This window comes from Myxine glutinosa, chromosome 7, assembly GCF_964187855.1.
Source record: "Myxine glutinosa chromosome 7, kmMyxGlut1.1, whole genome shotgun sequence".
NCBI lineage: Eukaryota > Metazoa > Chordata > Myxini > Myxiniformes > Myxinidae > Myxine > Myxine glutinosa.
The window spans coordinates 169,970,354-169,987,992 of record NC_136267.1 but is presented as its reverse complement, the minus strand read 5'-3'; the positions used below and the strand labels follow the sequence as shown (position 1 = coordinate 169,987,992).

General features: G+C 47.7%; 1 protein-coding gene across 1 annotated transcript in view; it reads right to left on the bottom strand.

Annotated features, from left to right (window-relative positions):
- Positions 1-14,063, bottom strand: part of LOC137430674 (E3 ubiquitin-protein ligase MARCHF9-like) — a 308,642-nt gene extending 294,579 nt beyond the window's left edge. Inside the window, exons 1-3 of the mRNA XM_078781216.1 lie at positions 13,830-14,063; positions 13,623-13,673; positions 9,741-9,803 (exon numbers count right to left, since the gene is read on the bottom strand). Coding sequence (XP_078637342.1) covers positions 9,741-9,803; positions 13,623-13,673; positions 13,830-14,063 — 348 coding nt within the window. The remainder of the gene's footprint in view (positions 1-9,740; positions 9,804-13,622; positions 13,674-13,829) is intronic.
- Positions 14,064-17,639: the final 3,576 nt, after the last annotated feature.

Sequence of the window (17,639 nt, the reverse complement as noted above, 5' to 3'; positions counted from 1 at the left end):
GCGCTTCAGAATTTTGTATTAAATTTTGTGATGATGACTGTGATACTTGTGTTAATCCCATGTGGGAACTGGCTACTGGCTGATGCCTGCATCGATGTTTGTGATGATTGTAATACTTGTGTTGAAAATCCCTTGCGTGTACTGGCTAACGCCTCTTATGTATTATGAATGATTGGCAAATAGATAGTCTCGCATTAGTAATGAAACGAATTGGAAACGAAACCTGAATCGCAGAACTACAATTGGAAAACGAATTAATGCATATGCAAACGATGGTGATGCAGAATCAAGTGGCTTTGGATATGTTGTTGGCAGAAAAGGAAGGAGTATATGGGGTGATCGATGAACCTATTTGATGCTTGGGATTCTGATAATGATTATGATTTTAGTTGGGATGATTTAACCTGTGATTTAGAAAGTGTAGGTTCTTTTAAAAGTCATTGCTATTATACCAGCAGTAAGGAGCGGATGGCAAAACATGTATCCGGAAGAACCACCCTCACCACCACTTACACCACCTGTAACAACCACTTTGGGATCGTCTCAGCTCAAAACACCCAACACTTTGAATACTGACGTTGACACAGACTATGAGGAGATGGATATTGGTGATGACGAATGTGCCTCCTTGTCTTCCACCCTGCAATCACATGTACAAAGCTTGATGGCATTGGACGTCGATTGTTTGCCCTGATTCGCGAGGACCTCACTTGCATAAAGAGGGCCCCTTAATCTGGCTGGCAACCGGGTCGCACCTATGCCGCAGCGAGGGTGGATTCGGAATCTGGCGGGCGGCAGCAATCTCTTAAACCAGGCGCCGTCGTCGCGAATTATGGCTAACAATTTATGCGTTGAATGTTAGACGACCAGTTAGGGCCGGTATCTCTCTTTGAGCATACGTGACGCTATGTCGTGCCTGGCATGTAACTAATTGATGAATTTGGTGTCTTTCCAAGGAGGTGTCTTGTAAAGACAAAGGAAGGAACTGTCAGCCATTAGGGTTTAAGCCCCATGACTCAATTGATCATAACATCTGAGATTATATATCGTGCTTCTGGAAACTGATTTGAACTCAGCTGCAGGCAGAGGCGAGTGGACAAAAAGTGGTTTCGAGGCTCAACGTGCAGGGTGGATCCTTAGCCTAGTAAATTAGTCCTTGAATGAATGTGCCAAACAGTAGATAAAATGCTCTCGACCCACGTACAGGAAAAGATGTCATCCAAACGCCTCCTTCACAAAGGGAATAATTAATTATATATCTTCGTAGTGTTTAGTATGTCTCCTAAACCAAGGACGTATCCAATCTTCATCTACCATTTAGCCTAGTGTATAAGAATATTTACTTCGGCCTGCGCTCGGGTCTGATATGTTTAGATAGATAGCCAAAAAAAGCGTAGCCTATCATTATGCTTACATCTTGTTGTCTAAATTTGACCTTCTATAGGACGGGACAATGGGAGGTGTTGTCCTTATTGCCCAGTAGTGCTATGTCTTTAGCGCAGATTCTTGTCTAATATTTTGCTATAAATGAAATGCCTTTCCACTTATTTTTCAGCGAGTGTCTTGAGGAATTGTCCGCTGCGTGTAGGCGGTACATTCTCGAGCCTCGCTCCACACGTGTGTATATAATCGATTTTATTAAACATTGTTGTTCTTCTTCTTCTGATTCTTCTTCTTCTTCCTTCCCTTGAGGTCTTCGATCTCGACAATTTTGGTGTCAGAAGTGGGATACATCCAAGTGTGCAGACGAGGTGGATCCTCACGTTCCAGGTCGGGAGGGAGGCCTGCCGGCATCTAATTTGGTGGGTACGCATTTTTGCACCTCGAAATTGAAGCCTCCCGCCTTACTTTGGACGTATGGACCTCTGTCGGCTGTACCACCTGGCTTGCATTCCGAACCAAATTTAGTTTAAACCAGAGCAGCAGTGGGTAATGAATCGATTATACAGGGCGCCCGGGATAAGGAGGTAAGCTTCCTGCGTGAGAAGCAGGTAGACCCATATGTGGGTGATAGATAATAGGTATTAAGTTACTCCGGCGTGAGAACTGCGTTTAAGGTTAGGAATCGGGGGGCGACCCGATCTTAGGACTACCAGGAGGGACTAGCCCAAGAAAGGTAGAATAATGAGTATTTTAAGTTAAGCTACGCACTGGATGTGTTAGAGTTCACAGGTAAGTAGGATTGAAGTGTGCATGAGTGTGCATGAATTTATACTGTATTGTATGGGGAATGAAAGGTCAGTCACATGGTATGTGTGTATAAGGGAATGAATGATCTGTCATTGCAGCGTGTATTTGTGTTTATTGTGTGTGTGTCATTGATGTGTGTCATTGACTGACAAGGGATTCCCCAAATTGCCTACGGGCGTTGGGCAATCCGGATGAGTAAAATTGGCAGGGAATAATGAGAATATTATGGAGAGCATGTGTAGACAGGGCTTTAAAACAAGTGTTCAATTACATCCCCACATTAACGGCTCTCCAGATGTAGCAAGGGAGAATGGGAGTGAAGGTCTTCGATCTCGACATGTGGAGCAGTGTATGAGGGAGTAGTGGTGATTGCGTGTTGTGTTGACCAAATGGTCCAGGAAGAAAGGAGGGTGCAGGTGGCACCAGGTGTGAGGGCACAGGTGTGCAACAACAGGTGTATGTGGCTGTGTGGAATAAATGGTAGGGTGGAATATCTGGAGTATTGGAATGGATGGTCGTGGAGTGAGAATGGTGGAAATTGTGGAGTGGAGTGGATGGTGCGAAGGTGTGAATGGGGGAAGAGTGGACCCCCATCACGGATACCCGGGGCGGGTAGTGTAAGTGTTAGGTAGAGGGTACAGGTAAATTGTGGTTGGATATTGGCATCTGTGGTGCGGGTGACAGAATGGTATTTGGATGGGTGCATTAGTGTTGTGGAAATGGCTGGGCGTGTAGCCTGTTAGTGTGTGTAGTTGTTTGGGCGCTCCACCACTGTAAGGATGTCGGCCAGGTGAGGCCGCAGGTGGGCTCTGGGAGCCGGTAGTAGTTGTTGTGGATGGGGCCCGAGGATCCGGAGGACGGACCCGGGTAGCCCAGTGCCAGAGGGCACCGAGTGGGGTGACAGAGCCAGGAGGGGCCTGCCCCAGTTAGATAGGTTAGGGTGAGGAGCTAGGTAAGCTCGGGTGGCAACTACAGTGGTGGAGGAGTGCAGGTGGGTAGACCTGTTGGGAGAGCTAGACGTCGCAGCCCAGAAATTGTGCGAGAGCACCGGGAGATGAATCGGGGGAGTGAGACCCCAAATGGAGAAGCACCACAGTTTGGTCAATGGGAATTGGTTATTAGAACCCATAGTGTAAGTTGGCCAATGGATTGGCAGGGAAAGACCCCGGGTAGTGTAAAGTGTGTTAAAGTCATTTAGAAAACTAGGGCATGCCCGTACTATATATATATCTAAAATTATATCCCCCCCCCTATTTACATGAAATGGTTTGGTCCAAAGCGAACGGCTTGCGAGTGGTGACAATCCCCCCCCTCTATTTACATGCAATGGTTCGGTCCAAAGCGAACGGCTTCCGGAGTTTGGTAAAGAAATCGCCATCGCGTACACAAACGCGCAGGAAAGCGAATGAATCGCAAATTCGTTTTTATTAGTTGTAAAACATAATGCCCAATTATTCAATTAGCGCCAACGTATTTTGGCTGTTTGCAATTTAATCGCAAGGCAAAGTAGAAAGAGAAGAGGGAAAAAAAGAAAAGCCTTGCCTTGCTGCAAACAGCTGCTGCAAACAACAACAACAGGGAAGGCTGCACTGTCCGGAAGTTGGCATATCGCAGTTACGATTATTTTAGTGTTAATGGCCAATTATTCAATTAGCGCCAACGTATTTTGGCTGTTTGCAATTTAATCGCAAGGAAAAGTAGAAAGAGAAGAGGGAAAAAAAGAAAAGCCTTGCATTAACGCATTAACGCTTGCATTGCATTAACGGTTCGGCACACGTGATAGCTCGCTGCTCTCTGATTGGTTGAAGCGTTTTTTGGACATAGCTCGGTAGGTACTTGTCCGATTAATTTCAAACCTTGAAAAGGCACATCCTCGGGTCCCCAGCAATATACCTGGCAAGTTTCAAGTATATCGGACCCGTGGTTGTCGAGAAACAGCGGTCACAGACAAACACACAGACACACAGACACACAGACACACAGACACACAGACACACAGACACACAGACACACAGACACACAGACACACAGAGATTACTGGAATTATAGATAGATAGTTAGGATGAAGGATCTCCTCGCACCATCTGCATCCACTCACCTGAGGTGACAGGTACTCCACACCATGCCATGTTTTGATTATTTTTTACTCGGGCATGCCCGTACTATATATATATCTAAAATTATATCCCCCCCCTCTATTTACATGAAATGGTTTGGTCCAAAGCGAACGGCTTGCGAGTACGGTGACAATCCCCCCCCTCTATTTACATGAAATGGTTTGGTCCAAAGCGAACGGCTTGCGAGTACGGTGACAACCACCCCCCCCCCCCTCTATTTACATGGAATGGTTTGGTCCAAAGCGAACGGCTTGCGGAGTTTGGTAAAGAAATCGCCATAGCGTGCACAAACGCGCAGGAAAGCGAAAGAATCGCAAATTAGTTTTAATTAGTTTTAAAACATAGTTTAACGCCAACATAGTTTGCCAACGTGAAATAAATGAATACGCTCTCAAATGTGCCGTCCGAGGCAGAGTCTGTTCGCCACGTTCGGCACACGTGATAACTCGCTGCTCTCTGATTGGTTGAATCGTTTTTTGGACATAGCTCGGTAACTACTTGTCCGATTAATATGAAACCTTGAAAAGGCACATCCTCGGGTCCCCAGCAATATACCTGGCAAGTTTCAAGTATATCGGACCCGTGGTTGTCGAGAAACAGCGGTCACAGACATACAGAGATTACTGGAATTATAGATAGATGCTGCAAATGTTTGGATTGTGAGACGCATCATGACGTGGGTGTGACATTGTGCGTAATTCCATCTCTCCCTCCTTATGAGGATTGATGATGAATTGGTGATGGCAAATTTTGAAGTAGAGGGATTGTGGTGACGAATTTGGTATAGGGGAAATATGGGGAAGACGTGACAGTAGTGACGAATTGGTAATGTGTAGATTTTGTACATATGGGGTAAGGGCAAGGGCAAGGGTAGGGTAGGTGACAGGGGGGTGACGTACGGTAGGGACGAGCTTTCTCACTTCGCCCTCCGTACGCATTTCACCTTGCATTGCCTTATTGACGTGTACCCTTGTGACCTTACCCCTCGCTCAATTGTCTTTCTTTTGTCTCCCACATGACCTGTGCGCCATTGGGTGCCGAGGGGAGCGTGCGTGAGGTGGCCATTGTGCGCCCGAGATTCCCAGAACCAGCATGCATTGCGTTGATGTACCACTTTATGGACCGCTGTTCTGCGGCCAAGTACCACTTGATGGACCCCAGGTTCTGGGGCAGGGCACCTCTGTTGGAGACCGGCCATAGTGGCCAGGGAATCTTGCTTGCGGACCTCGGTAAGGTGGCACCTATGCCAAACAGGTGGACCACCCTTAGTTGGCCCCTGAGGCCCTAAATAAAAACGAACACAAGTTGTGCTTTTTATTATGTCCAAATAGGCCGCATGAAGCCAGAAGACGTCGGGAAGAACATCGGCCCAGCAGAGAAAGAGAAGACCACCACCAGTTGTTTTGTTGTGTTTATTATGAACCATGGTGACTGCGCACCGAGTGGTGCTTTTGGTGCTTTGTGGTGCTTTTGGTGCTTTTGGGTGCTTTGGTGGTATTGGTACTGGTGCATCGATGCAATGCGTGCTGTCTCCTCCCTCCCAACAGGAATTTCTTTTTCTTGTTCCCTAAAAAGAAAAAAAAAACAAAACACAGGTCCTGGGTTGCGTTGTAAATAAGAAATCACGTCATTGTAAATAATACTCCCCACCGTAAATGTATAGTTTGAGAATAATTCCATAATTCGGTTAGCTGTGGGCTTGAGTCTGTTAGACAGGGTGCAATGCAATAGGGGGACATACTTATTTGTGTTTTAAAATTGTCACACTCAGGGTCAGGTTAATTGTAGAGGGAATTACACCTACGTGTCACACTAAGTTAAAGTTTAGTAGGCCCGAGCACGGGCCTGAAGAAAGGAGGGTGCAGTGTAACGATTTTGAGAAGTGTGTAACGAATTTGAGAAGTGTAACGGTTTTTGAGAAGTGTAACAATTTTGGAGGAAGTGTAACAAATGTGGAAACGTTACAATGTGAACGTTACAAAAGTATGGTAACATCCTCGTAATGTAAATAATGGTCGCAGCCGTCCTCCTAGTTAATTCCATGAAACTTACACGCAGGTCACGATATATCTTTTAAATAGTGTATTTCCTTATTCCATGTAGGCTAAATATGTGTTTCCCACTAGATTGACTTTGCATTGTATCAAACAAAATAAGCGTAGGCCCTTCCAATTTCCCCAAACATCTCCGCTCTCCAAAGTTCCTTTCAAAAGGGGAGTTGTTTTCAATCCCGCAGGCCGCCATTGCCCATGTGCTTTGAGTCGGAGAAGAAAGGCGTGTCTCCACCTCGTCATAAGAGGGAAGGAGTGAACCAGCCCTAACAGCCAATCAGCACCGCGGTGAGCGACCCGGTAGGCGTGCCCTCGGAGCCGGCGGCTTGATTTCGCCCGAGGTGATAAAAGCGACTGTAAGGGACTGCTTTAGGAGATGACCTGGGAGGAGCAAAGAGGCGGCACCAAGAGGAGCGGTGAGATGCGAAACGCTCCAAGCCAAAGAGGAGAGGTACTCGGCAAGGAAACCAGCTTTGGAGAGACGCGCTGAAAGGAGGGAGACGGCTCCACCACAAGAAGAGGAGCAGGTGTGCCGAACCAGCGCGTGACGTCTACCGCAGCGGATACGCGACGGAGGGTTTTCCCGCCAAAACCGCGAGGAATTGAGAGCTGCTGCCTCCCGACTTTGCCTCCCTCTCAAGCAATCCACCTCAAGCCCTACCTGCCTGCAATATCCCCTGTGTAAGTGTGAACGTCCTGTCCTGCTCGTTGTCTTGGGGTTAAGTAAAAATGAATAGTGTAAGTTAACGATTCGCTGTGTTACTGCTTCTTCCATCCATTGCTTGTGTGTGTATAATAAATCTGTTCTTCCTCCGTATTCTTCTTCTTCTTCTTTTTCATTCTCTTTCGGTCGCTTTAGAGGTTTCCCGATTGAATATCTGTGGGGCGATCTGGTCAACGTCGGGTGAAATCGGGTTCTAATCGGGGAGTAACTGTTCGGACGCGGTTAAATACACCACCGCTCGGTCAATATAACATCTAAAGCCGCGTCTGTAACAATATATATGTATATATATATATAGATAGATATATATATATATATATTGTTACGGATCCGGGGGACGGCACTCCCGTTAGCAAGGGGGGGGGGAGGGTTAATCCCCTTGTCTTGTTAAGCTGGCCGTCCGACCGGTCCTGGGGGTATGACGCCACTCCTGGTCAGCGCTGAATAGGGCAGTAGGCCAATTCTTCCTATGACCTAAGTACCAGCGCCTTCCGGTACGTGAGAAAATACTCCCACCCGGGCTGCAGCGTAATAGACGGATTGCGCCGAGCGAAGCGAGCTACGACGCGGGCCGTTAACAAAGGACTAAACCCGATTATAAGTGGTTCTGCCGAAATCGTGCCACAGGTACTCAATTGGGAAATCACTAAAGCGATCGGACGAGAATGAAACCAAAAGAATAAGGCGGAACAGGTATTTATTAATTAACTATACAAAACCAAAGAAAGAGGAGGAACGAAAGCAATATACAGAATAATAAGAAGAAGAAGACACAGCGCAAATCCTTAAACGGTCTTACTTATACCCAGGACAATACAAACAGCACAAACTCACGTACACAAATGGGAATTTCAGGCAGGAATGGCGGGAAGGATGAGAAGGGCAGACGGTCCACGGAACTGGCGGCAGGGAGGTCCGGAGATCGCGGCACGACGTCGGTGTCCCGCATGCACGTCCTTGCCCTTGGTTCAGCGGCGAAAACCCGGTCGTCAGCGCTGGTTCTTCCCCCTTGGTCACCAGCCTCCTTACACGTCTCTCTGAAGCTCATCTGCTGCCTCTCCTCACTCGTCTCCCTTAGCAGTCCCTCGCAGTCCCTTTTATTGGTCTTGGCTCTCTCTCTTCCCCACTACCCCATCCCCCTCTCTCTCTTCCCCACAACCCCATCCCCCTCTCTCTCTTCCCCACTACCCCATCCTCCTCTCTCTCTTCCCCACTACCCCCATCCCCCTCTCTCTCATCCCAACTACCCCATCCCCTCTCTCTCTCTCTTCCCCACTACCCCATCCCCTCTCTCTCTCTTCCCCACTACCCTATCCCCTCTCTCTCTTCCCCACTACCCCATCCCCTCTCTTCCCCATTACCCCATCCCCTCTCTCTCTTCCCCACTACCCCATCCTCCTCTCTCTCTCTCTCTCTTCCCCGCCATGTTTTGTTATTTTTGTGTAAATGTTTTGGATTGTGAGATGCATCATGACGTGGGTGTGAACCGCCGGCCCCGCTGACACGCCTACTGGTGGGCTCACCGCGGTGCTGATTGGTGGTTAAGGGCTTTCTGACTCCACCTTTGATGACGATGAGGTGCCACGCCCGTGTTCTGGTGGCTCCTCCCCCCTTCTTCTCTGAGATGGAGCACATGGGCAATGGCGTCTGGGGCGAGCGCTGAGGCGACTGCGGCGGGCAGAGGAGCGTACCACAATTGGGAGAGGGAGAGCAAATGGACCGAATGGGGCCTATCTTATTTGATTGATGCAACGTAGGGTCAAACTATTGGAAACACAGCCTTACCTGGAACACATAATAATGAAATAACTACGAAGAGGGCCTATGATTCGCTACGTGTTGCAATGTGGACTAACTAGGGGATGACCTCTGACCTTTACAATGAATGGAGGTATTTACAAAAATAATTATTTACAAAGGGCATATTTACACAATTTACACAGTGCAGGGTTCTCAAAACCCGAACAATATATATATACAAATGCAACAAGAATTACAATAACGCGTATAATACTGTTGTTGTGGTTTTGCCATAAAGGCAAACCTCCTATAGTTAATTGCACGACAACGTGTAGACTGCAGTCGTTAGTTATTTCTTATTGAATGTAAAGATTAGCCCTTTCCCATTGTGTAGTAATCAAAACCAATATGCGTTGAAGTTAGACAGGATTTCAAACCTCCGTGTGGTTAAGGGAAGCCATTTCTAATGAGCAGGAAGGCATGGCCAAAAGAACAGGCCCACGTGACCAATGACGTGGCGGGACACTGCACTAGCCAGCAACCAATGGGCTGTGAAACCTCCCCGAATGAAAGTGGGAAGGAAAACTGAAACCTTCCTGGGAGAAGGAAGGATTGAAGGCCAGCATGCGACCAATCTCAGCCAATGGGAGGCTGTGGAACATTTTGGGGGCATGGGTGGGTCTGATAAAACCCCCGTCCAGCACATTTTCATTCTCTTGCTTTGGGATTTTGCTGCGCCACGACCTCCTGCTCTGGACTCTCTTGCTTTTGGCTCCACCAGACGACACTGCTGTGGCCTTTGTGCTCTTGCCCGGACCCTCTTGCCTTTGTCCTTCGACGATGCCTCTTGCTTGTTCAACCTATGCTGAAGTTCGTCCGTGCTGACTTCGAGGCAGCGGTTCATCCTTCGGACCTGACCTCATCCAGGCTGTACGTGAGGACCGAACTGCGCACACCACGTGGCCACTTTGGAGTCAGTCCCTGCGAAACACCATCGGTACCAATAACCAGAGTGTTATTCCCTGAGTGAGTGTGAGACTGTGAGAGTGTGAAGGTGCCAGTGGGGTTTATTATTAGGTAAGGAATTGATTAGCTGCATCTTTGTCTGTTTCTCTGTGCCTTCAAAATAAAAGGCTGCACATTTCGTTGTTACATTCCAACCTGTTCGGATACGTCTTTTCTCCATTGGCTAAGCATCATCCGAGACCGGATTTGGCTGTTTGAATCAGGTCCGTAAATCACGTAAGGTAACACTGCTTTCCACACCGTGCAAATCCACTCGGCACGCAATTGAATAAGGTGTGTGAAAGTGAGGGTTCTATCCCTGGTTTCTTCGGTCACGTGTCTTGAAGGTATTTGACCAGCAAACTCTTCGGCGCATGGCTGGGAGATTGGCGATCGGAATTGCTTAGCAATCCGTCAACCACGAGTCTAGTCGCTCGCGGTCGGCGGCCTCAGTGGGACGGGAGTTCGTGGGGAAATGGGGCATAAACCCCCCCTTAGTACGTCGACGAACCCGGCATCCGCAACACTGTCTTGTCCGTGGCCGATGAAGACCGGCCTCAGACGAATAGCCGAAATGAGCTTTAACTCCGAGGCGTACTTCAAACCTTGGCGGGATTGTCTTTGGCACGCGTGGCAAAGGTCCGAGCCTTATCTAACAGGGAACACACAGGGTTAATCAGAACCCACAAACAAAGAAACGAAACAAGACATGAAAATGAATATCAACAACTATTGAGGTAAAAACTAATAGTAATAGGCTAAGGTGAGGGACCCTCCATGCGGACTCAATTACAGACACAGTGAGAAATAAAAGAAAATACATTGTGTTATGTTGGCCAGCACTCAGCTTTGAGTTCGTACGATAACTTTTGGATGCTTGGTAGTCATTTAATGGGTCCTGCAGTTCGGCCAACGGCCCGATTGTCGACGGGAGCAAGATGGCGCCAAATCACTCTTCCGCTGTACCACAAATGTGGGGTAACAACTCGGGCAGGTGGTCCTCGGTCGCTCCCCCCTCCGTTCGTACTGCCACAAGCCCCACAAAGCATCGCTTTCTGGCTCCTCTTCGACGGCCGTGACAATCGTTCCTTGACGGTGCCAACAGCTCAGAAAGGCTCCAAAATCACTCCACAGCACGCCCGGGCACAAAACACAGCCTTTCCCTCATGCGACCAAGAACAAAGAGAGCGAGCAATGGTGAGACGTCTTCTTCTCCCTCTCGAATGTTCGACCGCTGACGTCAGACTCCGTCCAATCATCGAGCTCTGTTCATCATCCCATCGCATCTCCACCAATCACGAAAGCCAGGGTGTGGCCTCTTCATTACGAGTCATCGGGGGGTGGAGTCTAATCTCTCTTCGGGAATGTTCGGATGACTTCGGGATTTACTTGCCGATTGGCAAATGTGCTGGGTCTGTTGGACCTAGCAGAATAGTGAGCGAATGAGCCCATTGCCTGGCCAGCTGAGTTTTATAAGATCATTAGGGAAAAATCACAGGGAGGCAATACATACTGGGGATTATTAACCATAAGCCCTATAATTAATTAGCACAAAACCACCCTCCTTATGGTGACTGCAAACACTCATAACATGAACATTTACCCTGCTTATGCACATCGAGATGGGTTTCTTCTTCTTTGCACCACACGGTCCATGCTAAAACATACACATTCTGAATTTTCTTAAGGTATTTCATGCCTACCCCCCACAAACATAACAATACTTAATGTGAATACATATCAATATTGTTGAGCAAATCGACACTACAATTCGTTTTACGATAATAAAATTACCCCTCGTTAATTAATCTGCTAACCCATGGGCTCCAGAACATTGCATTTTTGAAATTTGGAGATGCCATCAAAGTCATCGCAAAATAATTAGAAATTCACTCTCTGCAGGTCCCACTAGACCGCTATTGCGTTTATCATGGGGCCTCCAAATGACTCATGCTACCACTGCTGTCACCAAGAGTGCACCAATGTAATACAATTGTATTATGTGCGATATAGGAGTGTGAATTTCGTGTCAGTCGGACCAACGATTGCAGAGAAAATCGTATTTATTCTGTGCGGACAAACAAACAGACAGACAGATAAACAAACGACTCAAATGCAATACCCTCCCCAATAGCGAGGGTAACTAGAATGGTACTTGGTAGAGAGCGTACCTCCACCAGGCACCTCCTTCCCACCCTCCGTTTTGTATCCCACTGATAGGTTGGATCTGGATCTCCAAAACAAATCGGCTTGTTCTTGTCACTTACCAAACTCATCCATCAAGTTTCGTCATAAATCTTCCGTAACTTTTTGAAATACCATGCTATATATCGATTTTAGCCATATCACTCATTTGCTAAAAATCCCTTTAAAATCCCCGTATCCTGGTCCGGATTCGGATCTTCACCAACATCAAATCCGTCTTATCAGTTCATGACCGAGGAACAACTTATTGAAATCGAATGATACTGTCTTGTCCAGCACTCGATTATCAACAACCACTGGATGGATGACTGTTTCAATTAATGGCAGCTCTGCACGTGCAAGAGAATCGCACGAGATACGTAATGTGATTTAACGGGGTGTATTCCCCACCACGATTAACAGGGGAAAATATAATGCGACAGTGGGGAACGATGGCGGCATGAGAGGAGGGGGTGAACGGGAACATGGAATCACAATAATTACTTATTTACAAGAGGAATAAAGAAAATTGAAGACTCCAAACACCAGACTCGAGCACGGTCGGGGAAGGGAAACGATAACCGAGTGAGGCCTTAGCTCTTGACGTTTATCGATGAAGCAGTCCACGAAACAGGTGAGGAACAGGCATGTCAAACAGGATTATCAGGAATGAACAGGCTCACGAGCAGGACGAGTCAGGAATACGAGGCAGGAGCATGAGCAGGACAAAGCATGACCATGAGCAGGACAATGAAGCAGGAACATGAACAGGCGAGCCAAACACAAAGCTACTTCTCCTCGGGCATGCAAACTCCACACTTTGCCACTTTCCGCACCACACCAAGCACCAAACCAAGCAAACTTTTGAACAGTGCTGTTCCGCACCAAACAAACGTTGCCACTCGCTCCGAGGCCGAAACAACCCTCAAGCATCCTCTCATCTCTCATGAGCCCGAACTAAAACCGTCCCTCCCAGGAGTGCGAAGAATCCGGCGAACCCAAAAAACCTCCTCCACTCGGGAGGTAAATGAAACTCTTCCTCTCTCTTTCCCTTGATGATGCCCCTCCTAAAACGACTCCCTTCTCTTTCCCAAGTCTCCACTGGCACCTCACCTAGAGATCACAGGTTTTACACACAAGTTCTTTACATTAACCCCTGGCTATTTACTGAACAACACACCACCTTTCATATGAATGCACAATTAAACAGGCCAATTCTTAAGCTACTATTTCCCTGCTTAATACATCGAAATGGCTAAACTACCTGAACACGGAGCATACTAACCGATACCTTTTAACTGTTCTCATATGATTCCTAACCTTTCCACCTCCTTCCCACCCTCCAAACGTAACACAACCTCACCAACCCACCCCCCTCCTGTTCCCCTTCTCCAACCCTGCCTCCCACCCCCCAAGGATCCCCACTCTCCTGGAACCGCAGCTCCTACAAGGTTCACTGCTCCAGCATTAACCCATACAAACTCACCTAATTAGTCTCAATTAAATAAATCAGGAGGGGCTGTGAGAATTGAGCCGTATTACCTATTCTCCTTACCGTACTACCCCTTCAGTTTCAAACAACAATTCAAAAATGTACAACTTTCAATATACAAGTTCTTCAAAATTCCGTTCCTGTCCTTCCAGTGTCTTCTTCAGGTGTTCCTAGGGTGGGGAGAGAAGCAGGAAAAAACACAAACAAACAGGCAAGCAGGTGCTTGTGCCACTGGTGGAGGGGCAGGAGTGTGTGTCCCCATCTGAACATCATGACGTGGGGATTTTCCACAGCCCCATCACCACTCCCGCCCGTCGGATGCTCACCAATGGGAAAAGGCCGTGTGGGGTAAAAGGATCTCGCATGGACTCTGCTTCCGCAGCTTCCTCTAAGCCACACCCAGTGTAGCACGTACAATGGCTATGACGTGGCTCGGTTTTGGCTGTTGTGTTTTTTTGCCGGGGATGCGTCAAGAAGAAAACTGTCTGCTCGAGGGATCGCCTGCTGGGACAAACTGCGCTGGGTCCAGGATGAACAATGCTAGGTCCAGGACAAGCCATGCTGGGTCCAGAGCGAAGTGAGGGGAGAGCGAGGCAAGGGCACGGTGACGCCGAGGTCCCCGGTTCACAGCGCTGCCACGCGTATGCTCATGATATCTTTTTCTTGTTTTCTATAAGAACCAGTGAACCACCTACTTTGGACGCACAAAGGGAATCAGCATTCCTAAGAAGGTCATTAACGATTATCCTCCGTCCCCACATGGGTGAGGCATTGTTCGCACCTCACGCCCTTCCTCTAAGCCTACACTATCTCCACACTGCACTCTCATCGACACTTCACCACCCATCCTCCCCATCCTATTTACCCACCCCCTCCTGCCCCTGATATTTGGACTGACACAGCCTTGCCTGGTTGGCTGAGGTAAATGAGGAGTTGAAACAATATTCCAAACTGCCTCTTTTTGCTCCTCATCGACTTCCCAGAATGAATGACGGTGCCTTGCCTGTTGTGTAACTGTAAGTAAACCTGTGTAAGGAAAATACGTATTAGCGGCAAGTGTGCTCTTCCATGTCTTTTGCCTATTGCCTTTTGCTTGCATATACGTGCTTTGACAATTGCCTGCTTATGAAAGAAAGTTTGCTGTTGATTGCTTTGTGAATGAAGGCTTGTGACTAATGTGCTTGCTGTAAATACATACTTAAATTTGGTAAACATTTCAAACATGTTAATTTGTTGCCTTTCTTTCATTGATCCGATATAGTATGGTCGCGCGATTGCCCCTCGGTTAAGACTGGGAATCGCAGATGGCCAAAATGAGCTTTAACTCCGAGGCGACGATCAATGGCAGATTTGCTATACACGTGCAGGAGGAAGGAGGGGAAGAGGAAGAAGCGGCAAGATTTACCTGACACGATCTCGCCGGGCAGTCTTCAACCTGCAAGAAATTAAACTCACACGAAACGGAATTTATGTGCAAAAGGACAAGGCTTTATTGCCACGGATGCCAATAACAAGAACGCGCTGGTAATTAAATGTCCTAAATCGGGACGTCCCCACACAGACTTCAGATACAAAACAATGGAGGAATGAAACAAAGAAAACGTCGTGTTTGCGTTCGTGTTTGGGCTTATCTGTCTGGATGTGGTTGTCAGGAATTGTCCGGGATGGTCAGCTCCAAGCGCAGTCGTCCGAACGTGCTCCGGTCGGCGCAAACCGCTTGGGCGTTGGCGTGAACACCCCTCGCTGCACGGTCCGTCCCGCGCCACACAGCACAGCACGCAGGCACCAGGAGCACGAACAACAGCGGAGGATGATCGTCGGCGCTGGTCTCTCCACCAAAGTCCAAAGGCCAGAACAGGTCCAAGCGCAAAATACGGCAAGAAGGGAAGAGAGGCAGAGGCGAAGACAGGCAGAGGCGAAGAGAGAAAATGTCGGTCAGCGAGTCGTTTTTACTGATCGTCTCTGTCAGCTCTGTTCTCCAATCTTCCGATTGCGTTGGTCGCCTCTCATTGGCCAAGCGCTTGGCGCCCTGCTCCCATGCCATTGGTCTGTGGCCAATCACAAGTCCTTCTTTACTCTCCAATGATGTCATCTGCCCATCAAACCCTTGGTGTCAATCATGCGTGAAGTGGGCGTGGCCTCAGCCTGCCTTGCACAATCAATGTGTGTTGCTGTGCCAGCTGGTGATATGGCTGATATGGGTGATATGGCAGTGCCCCGAACTGGCTTCCTGCCTGACCTTCCTGTAAGTCTTGTGGCGGCGGGGGAATTAATTAATGTGGTGCACTAATGGGTCTATCTAATGTCTATGGGATGTATTGCCATAAGGGACACCGGGATGTTAACAGAGGGAACGACACACAATGGAGTTAGCATATTCCCTACAACTACAGACTTGGCATTTAATATGGAATATTTTTTTTGTGGGGGTGAACTTACTTTTCAAGATGTCTTAGAACCAAAAGTTCATTGGAATTATGTTGAAATTATTCTAGATTTTGTTAATGTGACCTTTAAAAGAAACAAAAACCACATTTGACATTTCGAAACAAATAAATTGATCCTTGAAAGTGATGTAAACTGATATCGAACTCAATTCATGGACAGTACTGTGTTAAACTTCTGTACGTTTTCCAGAAGTATCTCTTTATTTTGCACATTAGCCAAAATTTTTTTTAACAAAAACAAAAGTTAAATTACGACTGGGATTACGGACAGTAAAATTACAGTTAAGTACTTCGTGTAACCCCCACGAGCATTCAGGAGAGCATGTACACGTCGAGGCATGCTGTTCACGAGATTTGCCAAGGTTTGGAAAGGAATCGCTTGCCATGCAGTGACAATAGCCTGCTGCAATTCACGCACAGAGGTAGGCTGCTGGTCCAAGTGGTCGATTTGACGCATGAATTCTGCCCACAAGTTCTCTTTCGGTCGGATTCATATCCGGGGACATGGCAGGCCACTCCATATGCTCTACACCATGGTCAGCAAGAAAGTGTTGGATCATGCAAGCACGATGAGGCCGTGCATTGTCATCTTGGAAGACAAGTTTCCTCGAAAGGCTGCACGAGCAAAGGGAAGCAATGTTTCTTCCAGAATGGCCCTGTACTTGAACTGGTTCAGGATTCCATTCAGAACAACCAGGTCAGTTTTGCCCCCTGCATGAAAAGCAGCCCAAACGGTCACCCCACCACCTCCAGCTTGGACTCTTGGCACTATACAATCTTTGTTGTAGGCTTCATGCACTTGTCTGCGCACTCAGACGCGGCCATCTTGACGATAGACCAGAAATCTAGACTCGTCACTGAAGATCACATGATTCCAGTGTCCTGGCTGCCATTGACGGTGCTCTCTGGCCCACTGCAATCGGCGCTGGCGGTGTTGTCTGGTCAGGCGTGGCTTTCTCAGGGGACGCCTGGCACGATAGCCTGCCTGAACCAGTCGTTGGTTGACTAGCCTTCTGGATACAGGCACATTTGTCAGTTGCTGCCACTCAACCCTAAGCCGATTAGCTGACTTGGTACGGCCATTGCGGTCTAACCGGTGCAGCTGGCGATCATCCCTCCTTGTGGTTCTGCGGGGACGTCCTGGCCTCGGTATTGGAGTAGGGACACCCCTCTGAGCATTTCGTTTCAGGATCTCTGACACCTGACCTTGAGTGATGCCATACTGCCGAGCAATAGCACGCTGTTTCATGCCATAAATTTGTAAAGCCACCACTCCATGACAAACAGCATTGTCGAGTTGACGGACCATCTCCAGAGGAAGCGGCAATAACTTTTGGAGATGTGCAGCAGTTGTTTTCCACTAATACAGAACGCAACAACCCTTGTATACCCGACTGTGAAGCCAATCATCAAATGCACCTGTCCGTACATTTTGCCACGCCACCTGTGATATAATCCTGTTGTTGACTTCTTGCTGCGACAGACAATCAGTGACATGGTTCTTTTAACAAATAAATCACCAAAGTGTAAAAGAAACTCACCAGATTGATATACTGAGTTAAGAAAGTAAACCCAAGTCAAGAAAAAAAAAAATTCCATATTAAATGCCAAGTCTGTACTTAACATGCCCCGCCCCCTCGTGGTGGGGACGAAGATACACTTAATCTGACATACAGGTCCCTGACTTAC